We start from the raw sequence: 25,419 nt of genomic DNA, 5'->3' as shown, positions 1-25,419 counted from the left end.
TTTTTGTTTTCTTAAAATCAATGCTGTTCTTTTGAGCTTTCTATTCAGCAAATATTCCTGGAATTTTTTTTTATCACAGTTTCTACAAAAGTATTAAGCAGTTCAAAAATGATAATAATAAATGTTTCTTGAGCAGCAAATCAGCAGAATTAGAATGAAATTCCTGAAGGATCATGTGACATTGAAGACTGGGGTAATCCAGTACCTTTCATTATGCAATTCAGCTTTGAATCACAGGAATAACAATATTTCTGCTTCATTTTTGAACAAATAAATGCAGCCTTGGTGAGCATAAGAGACTTTCTCAAAAAAAAAAAAAAATGACAAAAAATTACTATCCCCAGGCCTGGTTTCACAGACATGGCTTAGATTAAGCCAGGATTAGGCCTTAGTTCAATTAGGACATTTTAGCAGCTTTTATAAACGTGCCTTAGAAAAAACATTACTGGTGTGCATCTTGAGACAAAACAATGACACTTGATATATTTTAAGATATAACAGTGCAAAAGTTGCTTTCAGTAAAAACAAACAAACACAAAACATGGATTTTAGCCTGGGACTAGGCTTAAGCCTTGTCTGTGAAACCAGGAGTCAAACATTTGAATGGTAATGTACATAAAATTACTAACAAATCAAAAAATGATGTTAGTGGCCCAGTCAAAGATCTGAGATGCTGGCAGGGCCAATCTAGAATAGGGGTGACCATAGAAGTGAGGAGCTCATTAACCGTAGGAGTCACTTTAGCCCAGTTTTTTCCAAGGGGACTTTACACTGGATGAAAAACATCTTCTCAAATTTGCAAAATTGGATTTTTACATCATACACTCAAACACCTTCCCTCTCTTTGTGAGGTAAAATAAAGGATTGGCGCTCATGTATTATGAGAAAGGCAGAAACCCGAGCACACAAGACTACAGGGTGTTGCTAGGCTACATTTCAGCTGAGACGGTCGGTATTAAAGTTTTAACAGGTGTGCAAAGGCTCCAAAACTAGTCTAGTCATGCTTACAATTAAAAAAAAAACTTATAATAACTCATTCTACATAGACTGAATGGGTCAGAAGGTTGAAGAGGCCATCAAAACAATCAAAGAAATCCAATATGTGAAAATACACTATCATATACAACTATCAAATTACATTATACAGATCTCGATACTGATTGGATGATCAAAAAGTCACCCTACCCTGTAACCATCCACTCTGCCTGGTGGGTGTGTCCATATCACGTACATGCTGCTCACTTCCTGTTCAATGCAAGTGAGGTCATCAGGAGGTTCTGGAACTGAGAAAAATATATGTTTTTGAAAGCATCTGTGTGTTTAGAGCTCTGTTTCCAAACCCTAGTGAGCTGCCTACATAGATAGCATTAACGGCATTATAGGTGCTAATAAGGCATCATAGGAACAGGCTGTTCAAAAATCAGGCAGCATAATTTTAACTAAATAGGGTGTCAGGAAGTTTGCATTTGACACTGTCCTAACACAAAGAGCCCATCCTCGTGTCTCTATGCTATTCTGCCTTCTTATGGATCGTATGGAAGCTTGTTTCCGCCACAGAAAAGAAAAAAAAAGTAATTGCGTCTTTTTATCTCACAATTCTCTTTTTTTTAAAAGTAAAATACTAAAGTTCAAAAGTTTGAGGTTGTTCAGATTTTTTGATGCTTCTGAAATAATTCTCTTCTGCTCATCAAGGCTGCATTTATTCTACCAAAAATACAGTAAAAATAGTAATATAGTAAATTATTATTTCTGATTTGTTACTCAAACATTTCTTATTATTATCAAAAACATTGTGCTGCTTAATATTTTTGTGGAAACCATGATTCATTTTTTCAGGATTGATGAATAGAAAGTTCAACAGAAAAGCTTTTAATAGAAATAGAAATATTTTGAACGTTATAAATGTCTTTACTTTCGATAAATTGAACATGTCCTTGCTGAATAAAAGTATTATTTCCTGTAAAAAGACAAAAATCTATTTTTCTCACCTGCCATCTTGGCTTACACCCCCTCTGAGTTTATTGTAGTGCATTCTGGGATTGGCTTTTCCATGAAAGATATGTGCAATGCTATGGAAGCTTGTTTCAGCCACTGAATAAAACAATTTAAAAGATAATTGCGACTTTTTAGCGAAATTTTCCACCGGACAAAATTGCGATTGTTAACTCATGATTTCTGTTCTGTCTGTGCGCACCAATCTTGCACTTCTATCTACTCCTCAACCAGACCACCTAGAGACTTCGGGTTTTCGGCATTATGTTAAGGAAGGTCTAATCTCGGGAACGCACAAAAAAAAAATCCAGGAAAAGATTTACTATCTCTTAGTGTTGTGATCCCATGACGTGAGAACATTGCGCTAAAACACTCACTGAGTTTTTATTACTTGTTTTCTCACAATTCTGACTTCTATTCTCAGAATTGTGAGATATAAACTCACAATTGCGAGTTATAAAGTCCAATTCTGAGGAAAAACAAGGCTGACTTTTTTCTCAGAATTGGACTTCATAACTCATAATTGCGACTTCAGAGACACTCACATAAGTAAGTCAGAGACTTCTTTCAAAAGCATCAAAAAATCTAAACAACCTCAAACTTTTGAACGGTAGTGTGAATATTACTCAATACCTAAACCTATTGATAAACAGATTTAATCCTAATATATGATGGCCCGGTTTCACAGACAGGGCTTAGACTAAGCCAGGATTAGACCATAGATCAATTAGGACATTTAAGTAATTTTTATAAACATGCTTAGAAAAAAACATTACCGATGTGCATCTTAAAACTAAAAAAGCACTGATATATTTTTAAGATCAGTCAGTGCAAGTTTATTTCAGTGGAAACAGCTCAGACTTACATTTTAGTCTAGGACTAGTCTTAAGCCCTGTCTGTGAAACCAGGGGGATATGTATTTTTTATGTTTACTGGAGTATCGCTTTAGCTTAGTGGCAGGCACACTAACATCAAACTCTATTGAATTGGCTTCACATGAAGAGCACTTTTTGTGGGGCATTTGGAGTGCCTACCTAAGTGAAGTGTTTCGAATGAGTCATAATGTTCCGTTTCAGTTAGCATGCTACCTTAGAGGGCAGCTGTCTATGTAGGCAGTACAGCAAGGCACTACATTTTGGAACAGAGCTTATATGTGGATTTGTGTGAGAGAGCAGACGATAAGTTCTTGCTAAGTTTTGTACCAATGTATAAGCGTAGTAACACTCACGTGTGTTAGCAATTGCAGAAGCAGGTAAACTTCGCCTGTCTCCACTAACACTGCTCACTTCAACAGTATACACACTTCCAGGCAACAGGTTGTCAAAGCGAAATGTTCTAAAAAGAGAGCAAGCTGCAGTCCAAACCTCTCTCACATAAAGAACGAATCTTCAGGGCAGATAACTGATCTAAATCCGCACCTGTCATCAGACGCACTCTGATTGGTCTGCAGGATAAAGGTTGAGTTTCTGATGGACAGGATGAATGAGTCACTGACCCCCTGGCCTGCCCTCCAGAGCACACTGAGAGATGCTGATGTCCTCTGCACAGGCAACAAGGTGACCGAACTGGGAGCTACAAACAGACACAAGGCAATTAAAGTGATCAAGCAGGGTTCATAAAACTCCTGGAAATATGACAGGATTGCACAAAAAAATTGTGATTTCCAGATTTTATATAAAATCCATACATTTTTCTAGAAATTGCTCTCTAAAAATGTTAAAAATGTAGAAATGTACCGTTCAAAAACTCGGGTGAAGAGTTTTAATGTTTATAAAAGAAGTCTATATGCTGACCAAGGCTGCATTTATTTGATACAGTAAAACCAGAAATATTGTGAAATATTATTACTATACATTTTTCCATTTTAATATATTTTAAAATGTAATTTATTCCTGTGGTGCAAAGCTGAATTTTCAGGATCATTGCTCCAGTCTTCAGTGTCACATGATCCTCCAGAAATCATTCTGATATGCTGATTTACTGCACAAGAAACATTTCTTATTATTATCAATGTTGAAAACAGTTGTGCTGCTAAATATTTTATGCAAACTGTGACATTTTTTGTTCAGGATTTTTTTTATTTTTTTTTTATGATGAATAGAAAGTTCAAACAGGATTTACTTGAAATAGAAATATTTTGTAACAATGTAAAAGTCTTTACTGCATGTCACTTTTGATCAAGTAAATGCATTCTTGCTGAATAAAATTGTAAAAAAAAATTAATAATTCTTACTGACCCCAAACCTTTGAACGGTAGTGAACTTTTAAGCCTTAGTGAATGTATGTTTACCAGCTCTGATGGCGATAATCACTGCTGGACTGTCTCTGAAAAATTCCTTCTCGGTTCGAACTAAAAAGTTGCATAGCTTTCCTGCTATCACGTCTTTAAAAACTGCTCTAGTGTCTACTACCTTCTGCACCTAAAAGACACACACAACAAAGTAATAAACAAACTATTTCTCCTCGTTTGAGTATCTATTATTTAAGGACAGCATAAAACATTGACTTTAAAATCTTCTGTGCACAATTTCACTTTAGTGTCATAATGATGATGGTGATTGTTGCACATGAGCGACTGCTAGGCACTTTTTTTCTCCATCAAATGCCCCACTGTATGAGATCATCCACTCAAGAAGCTATTTCAACCTGATCTGTCACTTAAAAGAAACAGACATACACAGGATGTGTACTCACAAACACAGAATCATACCATGGGAGTATCAGCACAGTTCATACACAGCGCCTCATAATGGTGACCCTCCCCCTCGGCCCTGTCCCACAAGAGCTCTATAGAGCTGTCAGTCACGACACCAGCATGCACATGAGTGGGAGGAGCCAAACCTGTAAATAGATAAACACACATTCAAATTAAGCCCCAGAGACTCTGACTGTTTTTGGAATAGCATACTACCATTCTACGCGCATTATTTATGGAGCATGGAGTATGCATATTGTGCAAAACTATATTTTAAGTTTTTATTTTAAAATTATAACTGATGCTGTATTAAATATACAATGTTACAAGGTCATGTGATAGCAATGCAGGATTATTTGCTCTTTTTTTGGTACTGTAACAGCATTTGGTTTCATATTATTTGTAAAAAATAAAATAAAAATGTATTTTTATGCTCATATTTCGATTCACTATTAGTCAAAAATTTGGAATCATTAAGATGTTTTTGAAAGAAGTCTCATGCTTACCAAAGATGCATTTATTTTATCAAAATTATATCTTATTATGAGAAATGTTTCTTGAGCACTAAATCAGCATGAATGATTTCTGAAGGATCATATGACACTGAAGATGGTCACTTTTGATCAATTTAATGGATCCTTTCTGAATAAAATCTGATTTGGCGCTCAAGAAACATTTCTTAGTATTGAGCAGCATGTTAGAATGATATCTGAATGATCATGTGACACTGAAGACCGTCAGTAATGATTCTGTAAATTCAGCTTTGCCATCACAGGAATAAATTACATATTAAAATAGAAAACGGTTATTTTAAATTGTAATAACATTTCACAATATTACCATTTTTGCTGCATTTTTAATCAAACAATTGCAGCCTTGGTGAGCATAAGGGACGTCTTTCAAAAACATTTAACAAATCTGAATGATTCCAAACTTTTGACCGGTACAGTACTTATGTGAGCAATAAGAGTTATAAAAAGTAAGTTTCTCAAATGTTTTCTCACAGGTGCTCACAGGTGGTAAAGCAAAACCGTCACTGCTTGTGTCTCTGCTGGTCACAAACACATAAAAGTTATACTGCGTCCCTGGATTCAGGTTGCCGACTACCACTTTGGTGCTGTCTTTGGACACTGGCGTCCAGGATCGATTATTTTGGTAAGTAATGGTGATGCCGTCATAAATGCTGTTTCTGGGCATCTGCACAAAGAGCTCCACAGAATGTGTGCCGACTGCATATGGGACAGCTATCTGGATGCTATCAGGTTCTGAAACAAGCATAAAAATACATATTATAGACTGAGACAGAGGCATCATAAGGGAAATGAAGGAAAAGGAAGATCAAAACAAACTAATCATACTCAGAGTCTTTCGTATGGTAATTGGTGCGCTTCTGTTTTTGTCCTTCACTGCAGCCACTTCCACTACATACGTCCCACCTGGTTTGAGCTGTGCAAGAGAGGCGCAGGTGGAGCTATTTACCCAGAATTCTCTAGTTTGGGCCTGATTTGTTTGTGGGCGGAGTCGGATGTAATATTCATTAACTTCCTCATCTGGTGAAGGCCACCAGCACACAGTCACGTTCTCCAGACCCACGGCATCAACTGAGACCTTGCGTGGAGGACTAACCTCTAAAACACACAGACGTCAACACACAAAACATCTATGTAGATCTCCATAACCGGGTGAAAACCCAAATTATTCAAACCCAATTGAGGGGGGAATTCATTCAGAATGATATTATGAGCATCTGCTTATTTTCAATCATTGTCTACACTGTTTTATAACCTAATTCAGTAAAACAATATGCAAATAAGGTAATTGCACCAAACAAGGTGGCATGGGTAATTAGGACAAGCCGGTATAAACTGACTTCCGACCTATACACTGAAATTTCCAAATTTAGGGATGCAGCATTAAAAAAATTCTGGCTGATCCTGATAACTGGCTGATAATAATATTCTATACAATTTAGTCTAAATAAATAAAACACTAAAAGTCAAATGTTTTGAATGCTACCAGTGGAATTAGACATCCATTTTTTACAATGTACATTATAATGTTGTGATATTCATTTTGAGATTTGCTAAAGATTATATTTAACAGTGTTATTAAATCATTACATGCACAATTTAAAAAAATAAATAAAACTAGGTTGTCTACATACACAAAATTGACGTTCAAACAAACACGTTGGGTTTTCATGTTTTATGGGGACTTTACATAGACGTAATGATTTTTATACTGTACAAACTGTATATTCTATCCCCTTACCTAAACCTACCCATCACAAAAAAACTTTCTGCATTTTTACATTTTCAAATAACATAACTTAGTGTGATTTATAAGCTGTTTTTCTCATGGGGACCAAAAAATATCCTCACCATTAATGTAGGGTTAACGAGGACCACACACACAAACACACACACACACACACACATAGTTTAATTTGCACACAATAGGTGAGTTTGCACAGTGCTATCTTGTGTATAGTGTTTTTGTTAAGTTGAGCTGTGGTTGGCATGTTGATAAGACATAGTTTTGAATGGAAATACTGCACGCAAAAATGAATTCACCCCTCAGTATCTCCTACACACTTTGTTTTTTTGCGCAAAACCTACCTGTGATGACAGTCACGGACATACTGTCATTGCTTTCCACATCTTGAGCAGTGACAGACAAAACTGTGATCTTGTAAGCATGATACGCCTTCAACCCACCAATCACAGCACTCTGATTTGTCTTGTCCAACTGAATAGAATGGCTTCTGCCAGAGGATAGATCCACCCAGTGCAGGATGTATTGCTTGAATAGAGCATTCTGGGTAGAATCAGGGGCGGTCCAATACACTGCAATCTGACTGGACGTAACAGCTGTAATTGTGAGATTCTGAGGAGGATTTGGCTCTGCAACATTAAACAAACAACCCAGTTATTTTTTGGGTAAACTATTCCTTTAATGTGTGTTGGTACTGCAGATGTAGAAACTTACTTGTATTGGCGATGAAAATGGGTCCAAGTGTCTGAGACGCCCCACTGGGGCGTGTAAGAACCAGTGAGAAATGATAGATGTGCCCAGGAGAGAGACCTCTCACTCTCACTCTGCCTTGAGTGTTTGTGAGTGGCCTATTTGACAGGGTTCCATCCATTGAGTCATCTTCTGATTGTAGAGCGAGTGAAAAACCAGCAGATAAGTCAAGGTGAGATTCATTAGACCAGATAAATGCTGCTTCTGTCTCACACACACTCTCCAGGAACAGCCATTCACTACTGCTCTGCAACACTGTAACAGAAACACACATAGATAAGATTATTCTAAAAGAAAGCCACAAATGGTCCTTACAAGTGCCCCTTTACAAGTGGACATCACAGTGTACTATTACCCAAAAAAACATAGGCTAGTCTCAGAGATGAAGGTGGCACTCTCCACATTTTGGCCCACTGCTTTTTCCCTTCAAAAAGATTCCAGTAATCACAATCTCATCTCATGGATATACTCTAGAGTTTCAGAAAAGTTCTCAACGTCTCAAACTGTGCTCAGATCTTCCAAGACACCAAAGTCCACAATCAAAAGTCAGAGACCTAAATATGAACTTAACATTTCTCATCGAATTGTTGTAAAACCAAATAATCTCAGCTATGCAATCCACATCAGTTATTTTATCACATTAAAATTGTATTAATACTTTGAATTATCTTACATTTTTATATTTTTAGGTTTCATTTTCATTAAGTTTGTTTATGATGAGCTTTTGTCATTTTAATTAGTTTTTAATATATTTTTAAAATTAGATTTATTTTCATTTCAGTTTTAGTCATTTCAGTACTTCCACTTAACTTATTTCAGTTAGTTTCCAAGGCAACATTTCTAATTTTTATATATTTATATATTATTTCAGCTTTGAAACAAAAACAAAATGATAACAAAAATGATTTGTAATAGTTTCAGTCTTAGATTTACTTAATGATAACTCTGATCCACATTCATTTTATGGCTTTATAATTGTATTGTATGTCAGCATTTGTCTCATTTGAGTCTACTTTTAATTCTTCTAATGATGTTGCCAGTGTGTGGACAGCTTGTAAGGAAACTTAAAAAACAAGACCTTCCCCAACCTCCTAGGTTGTCTATGAAAGCCTGTAGTAGACAGATTTTTATGTGAAGGACTGTCGGGACGGTTTTTTGCCAGGAAAATCAAAAAGATACAGTACTACAGTTACGCGCTCTCCTGAAAGCCTCTATTTTGTTCCATGACACATTAAATGCTTATACAATGTTCAGGGTAATGCCAAAATAGCTATTCTGTACTGTGATGTCAATGTGTCATGCAAAGAAAAGGGATTAATTAAGCACCATAGACATTAAGGGGCCCTATTTTAACGATCTAAGCGCATGGTCTAAAGCGCAGGGCGCAAGTGCACTTAGGGCATGTCCGAATCCACTTTTGCTAGTGGAACGACGGGAAAAAAGGTCGCATGGTCTAAAAGGGTTGTCTCTATTCTCTTAAATGAGTAATGGGTGTGTTTTGGGCGTAACATGCACAAAATTTCCCATTCCCTTTAAAAGCCAGTTACGCTCGCGCCATGGTGGATTCGCTATTTACATGGCGGAATTTGCAAACGGAAAGACTGAACGCGTCTCCTGAGCGCAAACGGATCTGCTCATGCGCGATGTTAAATCGCGCAAGCAGACCATCTACGGGACAAGCCGGATTCCACCATATCTTTATGTACACAATATTAATCTTTTACATTGTAATCCTTTTATTTTTAGTTTGTGTGCTGCTGCGCGTCACTGTGTGTGTAATAAGCGGAGTGTAAGCGTGTTGTGGACCCGCCTATAGGCACACATTACTAACGCGCTCTTTAAATAACAAAAAAAATATTGCGCCATTGACTTTCGACAAGGTTTTTGTTGGTCAATGGCGCAGTCTATTTCAGTTGCCTCAAAATAGCAACGCGCCAACAATGCACTTGAACACACCTCTTTTTTAGACCAGCAGGCAAATGGGTGCAAATGCATTTGCTATTTAAACAATGTGGCGCAGGACGTGAAAATGATAACTGCGTCGGGCTGAAACTAGCAAAAAACACTTGCGCCACGCTTGGCGTTACATTGCGCCGGGTGTATGATAGGGCTCTGAGGGGGACTGCAGTCCACTGCAATAATTAGAAATATTGGTCCTTCCCCCCGTCTCACATTGCCAGATCTATATAGTCTCAAATATAGCCTACTTTATAATCAAACTATCATAACAGTGTAATTTTAATTACCTCATTTGACATGAGCTAGTGCAAACATATTCACATCACTATGATCCGATACTTTCTTAACTGCTGTTTTCTCACCGCTGTCATTTTTGTTGTGTGTTCTTGTTATTATCAAATATTTACATATCTAAATGTCGCTCTCAGCGGCGTGGAAAGAGTCGGGATGTTTACTAACAGTATATCGAGAAAGAACTTTGTCGTGAGTATATCAGCTCTTGTACGTTGCGTGTGCACGAGTGCGAGCACGAGCATTAAGTTGCTGGCTGCAATTCACTTAACAGCCAACAATGTTGCTAATAACAAGGTTTTCTGAATTATAGCACCTTTAAAAGAAAATCCAGAACTATAAAAGAGCAACCTCTGAGCAATACAGTCTTCCTCAGGGCACTTCTCTGAAAATGCTTATCATAGAGTTTAATTAATCAAAACAGGACATATTCCTGGATCAACAAGCTTTGTTGGTCCAGGAACAACATTCCTGTCAACCCAATCAATCCTGACTCTAACCCAACCCCTTTTTCCAAGAACAACAGTGGATGTTGATCGAGGAAGATGTCCTGCTTGTGTAAATCACACCCCCCTTATCTCTCTTCTTCACTCACACTCCTCGTGACATATATAGGGGAGCAGCAGGTAACACGGGAAAGCAGTGAAGAAGTATCCTGCTCCAGTGGCATTCTTCTGCATCGCAACACAGCCTGTTTGATTGGGTGCAAGAGATGATGTCACTTCAATATTTAAGTTGTAGGCGGAGCCATCAGACCAGCGGAGTTCACCTTCTGTCTGTAGATATTAAAAAACAGAGGCTGAATAAAAAACCCATTTCAAACAGTTTAGAATTCAACAGCCTGGTTCCGGAAGTAAAAACCCCATTTATTTTCAATAAGGATATCTTATAAACAATTAAAGACAGACCTGATGTGAGCTATGAGCTTGTTCTCTGCATTAGTCTGCATTATTTCAACTTTTTTATTTTTTAATAACCGTGTTTAACTGTGGAATTCCTGGTGAAAAAATACATTACCCATGATTCTGCAAAGAAAGCTCCACCAATCAGAGAATAAAAACAACTTCAGCATCTGCCCAATCCCATAAAGTCAGAATCTTTTTCTCTGATTTTAAAAATACTTTTTTGCTGCAAATAAAAGTTTGTAATGTTGTGATTCACCTAGTAACTGGTTAGTTTGGTTCAACTCTTTAAAGAAGACCATTTAAAATTAATTATGGGAGAAAACCTTCAGGAACCAAGGCCGCTGAAAAAGTGGACAGGCACTGGTTCACTCTATTATGCTACGTTGTCGTCACATGACCTCAAGTTAGTTGTTTTCCATTTTAATTTCCAATTTTGTATAAAAATGTCTTTAATTTACGAAAAAGAATATTCATATATGCATACGCACAATTTGCACACTGTTCAAAGTATACATGCTGCATACTCATGTCTTTCAAAAATATAGGTACGTAATACTTTACGTCATTATTGTTTATGTGTGTTTGACGTACCTCACGGTCATTCAAAGCCGTCCACAACAGCAGAAGATGGTCACAGGACTTTAAGAAGGATGTGATGGACAGAAACTCTGCATCTGTCTTTATGTTGGCCAGATGTGACCCTGGGATTGAGCTTTCACACATTTGCTTCGCTCCAGACCATGACATGAACCTTATAAGGCTCACCTTATAACAGCTCCACCCCACAGCAAACCAGCCTACGGGACACTGACCTGCAGGAGAACAAGTTACACTGTCAGTGTATGTGTGTGTCTTATACTATTTACTACTTAAGTGTTCATCTTCTTCAAGCATTTGTCATTCCAAATCAGCATGATATTTCATGGAGCACAAATGGAGATTACACTAAAGTAGAGCTCTACTCTACACTTTTTCATTCAACAAAAGTGAATGGTGATTTATTCTGTCAAATATAATATTATATTGTCCCAGAAATTACAAAGAAGCACCATCAGATTAGTCCAAACAACTTTTCATTTTAATCTAGCTTTGAGTTATTATATTATATTTTCAGTTTCCATTTTAGTTTAAGCTTTTTAGTTTTAGTTTTTTATATATATTTCAAATTAGCTTATTTTTTTAATTCAGTTTTAGCCATTTTAGTACATTAACTTAACTTTTAACAAAGTTCTCATCTAATATTTATATTCTATTTCAGTTTCATTTCATTTTACAAAAAGTATTTTTAATAGTTTAAGTCTCGTTTTTAGTCTTTCTGCACTACATTTCAAATCTTCTGAAGTCATACGTCATTTTGTGTGAGAAATAGACTGAAATTTAAGTTAATATTCACTAAAAATCTTGAATCCCACAACAAGTTTCTTTAATAAATGTTAATTGTAATTTTCTACATAACTGGAGAGTAAAAAGTATTTGAGAAACTCTAAAAGGTTCTCTTATGGCATCAAGCCCAGTAAAACAATTATGGGTCTACTTTACTTTTGAGACGTTTACCTTCATGTATTTAGCAGAAACCTTTAACTAAAGTGACTATAAAGTGGCAATAAAGGAACACAAGCAATTCATCACAGACCCAACAATATGTGTTTTTGCACATACCCGTCTTTATGGCCAGCTGAAGGCTTTGTGTAACGTTAATTTGGAGTTGAGGGAAGAATGTTTTCTTTTTCACAATGACATTGTAACGACGTCCGGGCTGTAACCCTTTCACCTGGTGGAATGGCTGAAAATGGGATGCAACCCAACACTGCTCATCCAAACACACATCCAAGACATTTCCACCATCTAATGTAGACCAGCTGAACATGGCAGTCGTGGATGAGATCTCCATGCTTAAAGAGGAGCTCAGGAGGGGGACTAACAATAGAGCAAAGAAAGAGTATTAAAACAAAGTAGAATCTCAATGAATAAAATATGAATAAATAAAACATTATGTTCATTTTTGGGTTGAAACAAAGTTACCAAGTTGGAAAGTCTTGGCATCCAGCAGTTCTGTGTCGTTGTATGACTGCAGATTAAATTCCAGTTTCTCATACACTTGTGGTCCTCTGAAAGTCATCACACACTCAAACACGTCTTCACAAACTGCAATACTGCACAGCACCTGACAGAGAAACTCAATTAATCAAACATATAATTAATGTGCGAGAGCATTTTGAGAGGGATAGTGTTTGCTTCTCACCTTGTTTCCCAATGAAAGTGTGTTAGCTGTCTGTGACGGAAAACACTGAAATGCCACCTGCACATGGACAGAGGATGGACTTCTGGGATATGGAAGACTGAAAGCCTGAAGGACAAAAAGAAAAATCTAAGGATCGGGTGCAGATCATTGTTTTTCTATCAAGCCTTTAATACTACTTCATTATGCTCCCTATAAGACCTTTAAAATCAACATGAAAAGATGTTCACATCCCACTTCTGCGTGTACTACATAGGATATTTGATGATTAAAAAAGGGACTTGTATTCCAGAGGGAGGTAAAAAAAAAATATTTTTGCAATATTATTGCCAAAACCTTTATTATATTATTGTTAGGCACCACTGGATTTCTGTTATCTGGAAGATTTTACAAAGGCTGCAAAATAATGTCAAAAAAGCAGTATTTAGCTTTTGATTAACATTATTTCTGGTCAATCCACTGTAAAAAAAAAAGTATTGTTGGTTTAACTTAAAAAAGTAAGTTACCTGGGTAAATATTGAGTTCATTGAAATTAAAAATTTGAGTTCATACAATAAAGGAGATTGGTTTAATCAACAGAAACTCAAAATGTTTTGTTATCTGAACCACAGATCTACAATTATTTAAGTTGATTTGTGACAAAATTTGTGACAACAAATCATGAAAATAATTTTTTACAGTGTAAACAACACGGCTGAAAAGGAAAGTCATTTCAGATGCAAAAGTTACTACGTTTTGATGAAAGATTGTATTGTCTTTATAGTCTTTCATCAAAAGTTCATTCTCATTAACCAATGAATAATGGCACAGGAACATTTCTTAAGAAAGCAAACAGTCAATTTGGATTTCATGTTGACTTTAAAGTTTTCTAAAGAACTATTCCAGCTTAGATTTTTTCTAACATAAACAGGTTTTGTTATGTAACTCAGAAAGGCATATTTCTTTATTTCTTGATTCACAGCAGACAATTGCATTTTTGCACTTGAAGATGAAGGGATCCATCTCGAATGAACGGTTTAAATGAATTGTTACCTGAAAGAAGTGCAGAAGTTGCCAAAACAAGGCCAGAACTTTGTCCATGGAGCTCCATCCCATAATTCCAGTGTCCATAGACGACACCATATTCTTAAAGTAAAACACTAAGGTCTTTAGCCTTGCAGCCTGCGCTGTAATAATAACCTACACCACAATATGATCAAACTTCAGCAACATCCTAAAACAGTCTTTGTGGTCACAAGTGCACTCCGTGGCATCTTAGAGCAAAAAAATTGGCTCAGTTCAGTTTACATAAAAAAAAAAAAGCCCAACATTCCTTGAGGGCACGCCTCCTCTGCCACTTCAGATGCCCAGGCCAGCATCTTATAGCATAACAAAACACTGGAGGATTCAACCACACCTCCTCTTGAAAGCAGCTCTCAGTCAGATCAGATAGCCTCTCCACTACATGTTTTTCTTTCGTTTTTGACCGAATCGAAATAAAGTGCAGGCTGTCGAGACAACAGAGTCAGCACGTGGGAGTCATGTAGGGTCAGTGGTGAAGCGAACAAAACAGGCACAAAAAAATCCCGCACTAACACCCACCAGACTCCTACATGTATTACATCACCCACTGAGAATAAAAATCAATTTATATTAGCTGTCAAGAATTAGGCATTTACAAACATTATGCAAGGTTTAGAAATGTTTACATTTAAATGCACTTGAAGTTAGAACGCAACGTATTAATTCATTTACAAAAATGTGTTATTTGAGCCATACAGCTTTTTCAAATGTCTATTCCTCCAGCTTTTTTTATTTTTATACCAGTACCATGTCCTACCCCAGATTTTTATTGTCAGTGCACTGCTGTTTTTACTAGTAAAGCTCGATGTTAGTCGATGTTATTCTCTGTGGAAATCTACAGTTCACTGTATTGAACTCGCAACATTCCTTTAAATTCTGATTCAGCAGATGTACACAAGGGAGGAGAGGAACTTTTCCAACATTTTAATTATCCGACTTGAAAGCAAAACACAACTCAGCAGGATATAACTCAAGTCATGCGTGGGCTGATCTAGTTAATAAACCACTTCTGAAATTAGATCAGGGTAAAGATCCTACTCTTCCGGTGATGGATGCCAAGATTGATGCCAAATTGCAGTTTTATTGATAGTTCATGTGGTCATTTTACAGTGAAATGACTTAAATGAAATATTCACACACATAAAGGTGAAATATTTTCAAAATGATTAATATCTGCGGTATAATAATCTGTGGATAATTGAGTGGTATATTACAAAATAGCTTGGTAACTCAATTGATTTGCACAGTGCAATTTTTTTGTAATTTTATTTCATTATTTAAAAAACATTGACAATATCATGCAGGTTTTTAGGTATTTTACTAAATGCTAATCCTTTTTAGGCTTACACAATTTTGATCATTTGCAGCAGAAATAAAAATTTTGACATTATGGCTATAGTATGGAAAATTCAAGTTCATCAAGTTATGTTTTTTTAAAGACGGCTAAGACAGGACACAACTAGTGACAGGAAGTGTGCGCCTGTAGCAGATAATATCAGTAACACTTGACAACAAGATTCCTATTACTAACATTATTTAACACACTGTAAAAAAGTTGCTTAATTTTTTAAGTACAATCAACTTTAAGTAATTTCAACTTAAATTAAACTGATTTAAAAAAAATTAGTTGAATCTTGTATAACTTACAAAAAAGTTGAAATTGATTAACTTATTTTGATGAGTTAAAGCAACGTAAAAACATATAGTGTCATAACTTACTGATCATATAATTTTTTTACAGTGCATGAACTAACAAAGAAAGAATGTTCTAAAGCATTTATTAAACTCAGTTAATGTTAATATAATTTCAAAATGTATTAATACATTAGTAAAAAAGAAAAGTTGTATCTGTTAATATTATTTAATGGACCTTAGCTAACAGGAACTAACAATAAACAGTTGCATTTTTTATTAACTAACATTAACAAAGGTCAATAAATACAGTAACAAAAGTGTTGCTCATTGATAGTTAACGTTAACAAATGTATTAACTAATGTTAACTACTGGGACCTTATTGCAAGTGTTACTGAAATATCAAATAACTACTTAAGACTGGCTCATAATTTTTTCCCCCTCTAATTAATAAGAAATGTGATTTTGTTAGAAAAAGCACAAAGTTGCATTTAAATAAAGCATTTGGTTAAGTTAAGATCTTAAGATGTACAGTATAAGTGTACTTAAAATGTTTATGGAAAATATTAATACTAATTTGCATGTCATTTAATGTTAATACTCTAAAATCTAAACAATACACAAATTTAACAGCAGTTTGTTGTTCTTATTCTAATGAATGTTTGATTAACGTATTACAGATACATTTGAGATATTAAAGACAAAAACAGTGATGTGTTAGTAGTCAGCCGTTTTACAGATACTATACTGTATATGCAGTCAAAATCTGTGTCAAGCTAGTGCTCTCACTGAGATCTTAACTTTACTGCACACAATCCACAAAGAATCAGTTCCACTGGCATGAGCAGTCCATTGGCTCCTGGTAGTAATAGTCCACCGTGGTGGCGTTTCGAGTGCAGTACAGCTGAATGATGCGGTTTTGTAGGCCGTTCTCACGGCAGCACTTGCAGAAACGTGCGTGACTGTTAATGTTAAAATTGAAGATGGTGGCAGATGGACATTTTCCATCACATGAATACACAGTCACCTGAAGAGAAAAACCAAGAGAGATGAGGTTAGCATGGATGGATGGATGGATGGATGGATGGATGGATGGATGGATGGATGGATGGATGGATGGATGGATGGATGGATGGATGGATGGATGGATGGATGGATGGATGGATGGATGGATGGATGGATGGATGGATGGATTTTTGACATTTGGATGGATGGATTTTTGATGGATGGATGGATGGATGGATGGATGGATGGATGGATGGATTTTTGACATTTGGATGGATGGATTTTTGATTTTTGGATGGATGGATGGATTTTTGACATTTGGATGGATGGATTTTTGATTGATGGATGGATGGATGGATGGATGGATGGAACAGAACAGAACAGAACAGAACAGAACAGAACAGAATAGAATAGAATAGAATAGAATAGGTCTTCAACCCTGCTTCTGAAGGTCTACTGTCCACTGTTTAGATCCAACTCTAATCAAACACACCGGAACTAGCTAATCAAACTCTTCAGGATCGCTTGAAAATCATAAGCTAAAGCAAGCTGGATAAACTTTACAGGGCTTTGGGCCTCCAGGAGCAGGATTGAAGACCTCTGGATTAAAGAATATAAGCAAACCTAATAGATTAGAACAACAGAAAATGTATATATGTAACAAAAGGAATTGCAATTTTAATGTGAATCTTTCACACTCACAGGTGCATTACTTCTACAGTCATCTTTTCTGATGGTGGTCCTGATGGCGACTCTCTTACAGGTTTTACCATCTTCTTTGCCTACACACACACACACACACACACACACACACACACACACACACACACACACACACACAAAAAAAAATTGTGACTTACAAATGAACACAAACATGCACATTTTCGTTTTTAAAGCAACATTAAACAATATTAAATAAAATAATAATAACAATTTGAAATGTATTAAATAAAAAAAAATGTTGGCATACATTTATTTTATCCATCCGGAATTGACTATAGTTATTTCCTATTATTGCTGTAACATGACATTAACCAACATTAAATTATACTGCATTAATTATTATTAATTATTGGCATGATTTCAGAAATGCTGCATTATCTAAGCCAGAATATTTTTTATTTTTTTGTCAACAATAAATAGCCCATAAGGCCTATTTGACATTAGTTGAGGTGAAGCAGGTTCTTACATTTTGAGGATTATGAAAACTAATTTTTGGAATAATGTGCTCTGATAAATAATTTGCAATGAGACCAGGAACATGCAATAAGAAATTAAATAGATGTCATTTTGACGTTCAACAAACTTATATACAGTAGTACTTTACAATGTTTCTGATATTTTATGCCATAACATTATAGAATGCAGCAGTGGTTGTCCCCTTTTTCAGCGGCGCTGAATCCCAAAGTATTTTTTTTCCATTCATTTCTCCCGTAGGGATTTCAAAAAAGTATTTGTTAAAGCCATGAACCAAGCCAATCGAGGTGAATCACAACACTACAAACTTGAAAAACAAAAATTTGAACCACAAAAGTTTTTGAAAATCGGACAAAAAGACAAAAGGTACAAGACTACAACTACTCATTTACAAATTTTGATTGCATATTTAAAAAACATTTTGAGTTTATTGCAAAATATGCACACATATATACATATACATACAGTATATACATATACACATATACATATATATATATATATATATATATACAGTGCTATGCATAAGTTTAGACACCCATGCTAAAGTTGACTAAAAAGAGGAATAAAAAATCATCTTTTGGAAATTGAACTTAATGCCTTAATTTAAAAAATTAGGAAAAATCCAACCTTTAAGGACACCAATTTTCTTTGTGAATGAATAATGTATCGTAAATAAATAAATGTTCTTCCTTAAAATACAGGGTGCATAAGTTTGGACACCCCTATGTTAAATTCCCATAGAGGCAGGCAGATTTTTATTTTTAAAGGCCAGTTACTTCATGGATCCAGGATACTATGCATCCTGATAAAGTTCCCTTGGCCTTTGGAATTAAAATAGCCCCACATCATCACATAGCCTTCACCATACCTAGAGATTGGCATGGGGTACTTTCCATAAGATCATCTCTCAATGCAAATCAAACTAGCTATTAGGCTAACTGAAATAAAACCATGCCAATCTCTAGGTATGGTGAAGGCTATGTGATGATGTGGGGCTATTTTAATTCCAAAGGCCGAGGAGGGAACTTTATCAGGATGCATAGTATCCTGGATCCATGAAGTAACTGGCCTTTAAAAATAAAAATCTGCCTGCCTCTATGGGAATTTAACATAGGGGTGTCCAAACTTATGCACCCTGTATTTTAAGGAAGAATATTTATTTATTTACGATACATTATTCATTCACAAAGAAAATTGGTGTCCTTAAAGGTTGGATTTTTCCTAATTTTTTTAATTAAGGCATTAAGTTCAGTTTCCAAAAGATGATTTTTTATTCCTCTTTTTAGTCAACTTTAGTATGGGTGTCTAAACTTATGCATAGCACTGTATATATATATATAAACATTTCAGTATTTTGAGTGTAGAGAGATCGACTTGATGACATCATTCACAGTGCTTAATGGGAGTGGGAGGAACTAAAAAGCTATTTTGTGTGTGTTGCTTTTTTGACTTTCTGATTGGTGTACTTTTCTGAACAGCTTCATAGATAATGTAGTTTTTCCACCAGTAATTACCATTAAACACGATTATTAAATAATTCAGGCTGACGGCTTCAGTAGTTGCAAATACCATGGGTTAAACTACATTGTAGCTCCAGTAGGGCTGTTATTACAGGTTTATAAGTTATCGTTCAAAACCGGTTTCCCTTTGGAGAAAATGAATGGAGTTTTTACTTCAAGAATCTGACTGTTGCACTCTATTAATAATGAAATAAATGTAAAAAATTCTAATAAAAAATAAAGATTTAATGATGTTCAGTAGTGAATTTTCACAAATAAGGAATATGAAATATGAAAATTTGCTCCTTTAAAAATAAGGTGACCAGGTGTTGGTATTGCTGCCTATTGTGGGCTCTGCTTTATGAGCAGGATTTTCTAAGAAAACTGAGTGATACAGACTATGTAATCTGTACTCCTGACAGAAAGAGAAAATCTTGTGTGTTATATCTATGTTGCGTTCCATCTCCTAGACCTTTAAAGATCGTAACAATCCACGAGGTCTGTATTGACAACTAAACCAAGTTATGTTTATTCTTTGTAAATACGACTGTAACAATGAGTCAAGTATACACACACACACACACACACACACACACACACACACACACACACACACACACACACACACGCAGAGTCGCACACACACATCAAACCACATTAACACAACAGGCTTAGTGACTATTATTACTGCACCTTGGGGGCTCCACTTGATTGACAAGTTAGTTACCATGGTGACATTTGTCTGACAATGATCGAGTGGCACCATTGAAAACTGAACTTTTCACCCATATGTAAGTTTTGTTTGTATGACAATGATAAAATGAAAGGCATTTAATTCTTTTGAGGGCAGTGTGTGTGTGTGTGTGTGTGTGTGTGTGTGTGTGTGTGTGTGTGTGTGTGTGTGTGTGTGTGTGTGTGTGTGTGTGTGTGTGTGTGTGTGTGTGTGTGCGTGTGTGTATGTTGTAAATTCCCAGCTCATTAATTTTGACACTGAGATTCTGGAGGTTCAAACGGAGGACAGGTTTCGAAGCTATCAGGGGGTTTCAACAGGAAATAAATCAAGACTTCACAGCTGTGTGTCTGAGATGGTGGGAGGGACAGCTGATGAGTGGTTTTGGAAAGCAGTTGTGCCTGTGTTTGAATGTTACACGGATGTTCACAAGTACGAGAATTAAAGGAATAGTTCATAAAATATGACAATTCTGACATTATTTACCCACCCTCATGTTGTGGAAACCCATATTGTTGTTCTATTTTCCATGGAATACAACAGTGCCCTTTTGTTATTTTTGCCAAACAGTTCATAAATGTAAATAAAATTAATACATTTAAATGAATTAAAAATTAGACAAAAGGCTCAATGAAGGTGCTCAACCACACACACAAAAAAAAAAAAAAAAAAAAAAAAAAAAAATCGCAAAAAGGAAAAAGGTGGCATACCATAAATTGAAAAAAAAATATTTATTTCATGTTTTCACCAAAATATTTGGCATATTTGAATTAAATACAAGGCTTTATAACATTTAAGAACTGAGGCAAGATTTCCTGTAAATAAATAGAATAATTTTATTCTATTATTTTTTTAAAAGATTCAAGACGTAAGGTACAGTACTACATTGGGAAAATAAGTATGAATATTCCTCAAAAGTACTGCTTTTGTGTTCCACAGCAGAACAACTGTATAAGGAATTTGACTAACATGAGGGTGAGTAAATGATGACAGAATTCCTATTATAGCCCAAACGTCTCACACACTTAATCAATTCACCTTAATTGATTCACTCAAACTAAAAGAAAATGATGGCAAGACTGAAAGAGATAAGTCAAAAAAATATTTTCTTCAACACACATAAAATATTATGAGACACAGATAAAGAAGATAATTCAGTAGATGAGTGAGTACCTGTATCACAGTTAGTACTAGCAGTGGGTGTTACTGGACTAACGGAAAAAGGCAACAAACCAAGTCCAGCACCTGAGAAACACACAGGGGCAGGTTCACAAACTCACAAGTCTGTAACAAACTCATTTGGTTGAAGTCGCTCGTAAAGCTTCCAGCACAAACACAAGAGCCCCCAAACCAATGCGAACACACACAAACCTGCACCCACAAGTGCCCTCATGCGTAAAAAGATGCACAGACCCACCGCTTGCACAAAAAATACATACCAGTTTGTTGAAAGCAAATTATTAGCACATATTTAGCCAGCAAAGGCACATGCCAGACATGTGGAGTTTCTTCCTCAAAATCACCTCTGAATCCCTCTAGCATGCCATGCCAATATAAACAAAGAAAACTGTGTCTTAAACAGATTCATGCAGCTTTTTCCAATATGCTTTCCTTGGTTTATGAATAATGCAAATAAAAATATAGGCCTACACTAACATTCAAATGCTTTGGGATCAGTAAGATTTTTTTTACCTTTTATTCAGCAAGGACACATCACACTGATCAAAAGTGACAGCAAAGACATTTATAATGTTACAAAATATTTTTATTCCAAATAAATTCTGTTCTTTTGAACTTTTTTCTTTCATCAAAGAATCTTAAAATAGGCTATATATATATATATATCACTGTTTCCACAAAAATCTTAAGCAGCACAATTGTTTTCAACAAGAAAAGTTTTTGAGCATCAAATCAGCATATTAGAATGATTTCTGAAGGATCATGTGACACTGAAGACTGGAGTACTTATGCTGAAAATTCTGGTTTGCCATCAAAATAATAAATTACATTTAAATATATATATATATATAAGTTATTTAAAACATTTTCACTATATTACTGTTTTATTGTATTGTTGATTAAATAAATGTAGCCTTGGTGATTAGAGACTTCTTACAAATACATAAAAAATAGATCCCAGTATCTCTCCAAGCAGACACACTGGTATAGGTTCAATACAGCAAAACATATGCAAATTATTACTACAGCATGCCCTAATATCACAATCTGATCCCACTGATCCCAAACTTTTGAACACTGAAATATCGGCCAGGGTTGCATTTTCCACAAGCATCATAAGCCTAAATAGATTGTGGAGACCATTGTTGCCAACTGTCTCTATGATCTACTTAGGTGTACGATGCTTTTATGAAACGCAATATATCCACAAATATCCGGCTGCCCATTCATTTTGCGCATTTTAAATAAATATTCCCACACCTTTTAACCTATGAATTCCCATAACTTTTCTATGCTTATTCTAGTTAAAGTTTACTTAATCACTCGTTGTCAACATTCAAGGTTTGCTAAAGTTATTGTTTATACCTAAAGCATCAAGCTTTGACAAGAGACAGTTAAAAACCACAAACACCAATCCCATAGCACAAAAACCAGCCTGAGCCACAGATTACACAAAAGACAAAGATAGAGTTAAGGACACATAGAGAGGGGAATTGTATAGCAATCTGGCTTTCATTGGGCTTTCATCACAGAAACCCTGTTTCGGACAACACAAGCTAAAATCTATATACATTTCTTTCAAGATTACAGCATGTACAATCATTGTATTTTAGAGAGAATTGAGGACAAGGAAAAGCACAATTGAAATTGAAAGAAAAGAATGAAAAGGCCCATGAGATATATACAGCAGCACTCATTTCCCCCGGGACAACAGGGAGCATCTAACCACAATATGCAACCAGCAGCTACAGTAGTAAGCCCAGCATTGCTTCTCCATCATGCTGTTCCAAACAGCCCCCAGCATTCCCAGAAAGCACAGCCAGCCCCAGACACACACTACTCACATGTCTTACAGCAACCGTCCACATACGTCTGAACCACGCCTCCATTCTGAAACAGACAGCACAGAGGTTAGAAGAACAACAACACAAACAGATACAGAAGCAGCAAAAGGAATGCAGTGATTTGTGTCAGACCTGAATACACTCTGTGTCATTGAAAGGAGGACAGACAACTCCAGAGGCCAGAACTACCGCCCCTACCGCAGTCTCCATACAGTCGAACCGTGTGCAGTTAGCCACCCATGAGCTGCCTGCCTGCAAACCACATAAAAAAAAACCCTATCAGGTTCATGCGTTTGCGGCTGTTTCCTGAAAACAATGACGGGGTTTGTCTGAGTGTGTGTGTTTCTGACCTACAATAGCAATATTTTTTATGGATCAATTTGCTGAAAATGCCCCCAGAAAATCTGACAAAACATCCATTTGTGAACATCCTCAAAGGGGAAAATGTTCATAAATACAGTAAATAATGTCAGAAAGTTTCCTTCAAGGGTAAGTTTGGGGTTACATTAATAAAAAGCACCAGTGCAGATTACCATAAATACTTCTGTAGTGCCGTTTTCACTGGGATATGAGCATGAGATGTTTTTGCAGGAGCCACAGCACACATGTGGATCAGATGATGGGACATAAACCTGATGCTAGAGTGACAGAAATGTAAACAAAAAATATATATTTAAAAATATGTATTTTAAATTCATAACACAAAAATATTGGAAAAATATAAAAATAAGATATGTTATTGTCTATTCTGCACTTTTGAAGTTTTGTTTATTCCATGAAATCCACAAAAAAAACAGCTTTAATTTAGTTTTACATATCCTTTTTAACCATTAGAAGACTGAAATTGGGGCTGTACCTTTAAGACTTCTATATGTAAATCATGATTATGATTGACTAACCTCTACACTGTACATTGAAATATTTAATTTAGAAGAGCATTTTTTTCTCCCATGATATGTGCCTTTTAAAACTGGACTTTCATAAATTTCATGGAACATCATGAAAAATATGTGGAAACATCCATTAATTCATATATTGAAAGTTGTATTAGTCATGTGACTTACAGGATCACACTTCTCAGAGCAGTTGGCAGTGGTGACCTCCATGGCGTAGAACCCGGTGCTGGGGTCTTTATGTGTGAGGCACTGAACCGTGTAACACAGTTCCCCCTCAAAGTATTGCACCATAGACTGGCCCGGATTCAATATTGTCACATCCTGGAACAAACACACTTCTGCCTTCTCTACACACACAAACACACAAAGATACATAAACACAGACTTGTGTTTCAGTTTCATTGAATAGCATGGCATTTTGAGTGTGTGAGTGTTAGTTTGAGTCTTACTGCAGTTATACAGTGGGCATCCACACGGGCCACCAGAGTCTGGATCCTCCACTTTCACCTCACCCTATAAAACAAAGGTCACGGAATAATACTGTAGTTCCAGAACAGTTCATTATGGCAATGTAATTCATGCACACAACAAAATGGACTATATACAATGTATTCACACACACAGAATTCATTTTAGAACACTCACCGCAGCGCAGACCGGAACTGTAAAGTTCTCACACTGACATTCTAGAAAAACAAAAACACATATTACAAATGTAACTGTGTGTATGCATACAAAAAAACACTTTGACAAATCATGGTGATATGGAACTTTGATACATACACTAGTTTGGGGTCGGTAAGATATTTTTATGTTTTTGAAAGTCTCTTATGCACACTAAGGCTGCATTTTATTTGATCAAAAATACAGTAAAACAGTAATATTGTGAAATATAAATGTCTATTTGAATATATTTTAACATGTCATTTATTCCTGTTATGCCAAAGTTGATTTTTTCAGCATCATTTCTCCAGTCTTCAGTGTCACATGATCCTTCAGAAATAATTCTTAATATGCTAAATATTTTTGTGGAAACTGATTCATTCTTTAGGATTCTTTTATAGAATAGAAAGTATAAACAAAATAACAGCATTTATTGGAAATAGAAATCTTTGCAACAATATAAATGTTTGTACTGTCAATATCCTTTCTGAAATTTTTTTTAACAGACCCCAACATTTTAAACGATAGTGTACTATTATTAGCTTATGCATTTATCATGCTATTTACATGGTATTCGTGTTCACAACACATGGAGATGGCATG

General features: G+C 35.8%; 1 protein-coding gene and 1 long non-coding RNA gene across 2 annotated transcripts in view; one reads left to right on the top strand and one right to left on the bottom strand.

The window, feature by feature from the left end:
* Nucleotides 1–25,419, top strand: part of LOC307159833 — a 272,209-nt gene that overhangs the window by 31,902 nt on the left and 214,888 nt on the right. The gene's annotated exons all lie outside the window — the stretch shown is intronic.
* otogl (otogelin-like) overlaps nt 15,445–25,419 on the bottom strand; it is a gene marked incomplete at its 5' end in the record, with an annotated part of 45,184 nt that continues 35,209 nt past the window's right edge. The window contains 8 exons of the mRNA XM_079874144.1: nt 15,445–16,827; nt 17,508–17,587; nt 23,258–23,303; nt 23,390–23,509; nt 23,791–23,895; nt 24,322–24,500; nt 24,603–24,666; nt 24,799–24,839. Of these exons, the coding sequence (XP_079730270.1) occupies nt 16,627–16,827; nt 17,508–17,587; nt 23,258–23,303; nt 23,390–23,509; nt 23,791–23,895; nt 24,322–24,500; nt 24,603–24,666; nt 24,799–24,839 (836 nt within the window). The 3' untranslated portion in view covers nt 15,445–16,626. The remainder of the gene's footprint in view (nt 16,828–17,507; nt 17,588–23,257; nt 23,304–23,389; nt 23,510–23,790; nt 23,896–24,321; nt 24,501–24,602; nt 24,667–24,798; nt 24,840–25,419) is intronic.

Source organism: Squalius cephalus, assembly GCF_949319135.1.
Source record: "Squalius cephalus genome assembly, chromosome: 6".
In the NCBI taxonomy this organism is placed as follows: domain Eukaryota; kingdom Metazoa; phylum Chordata; class Actinopteri; order Cypriniformes; family Leuciscidae; genus Squalius; species Squalius cephalus.
Note: the sequence above shows the minus strand (reverse complement) of the source record. Positions and strands in the feature narration are given on the sequence as shown.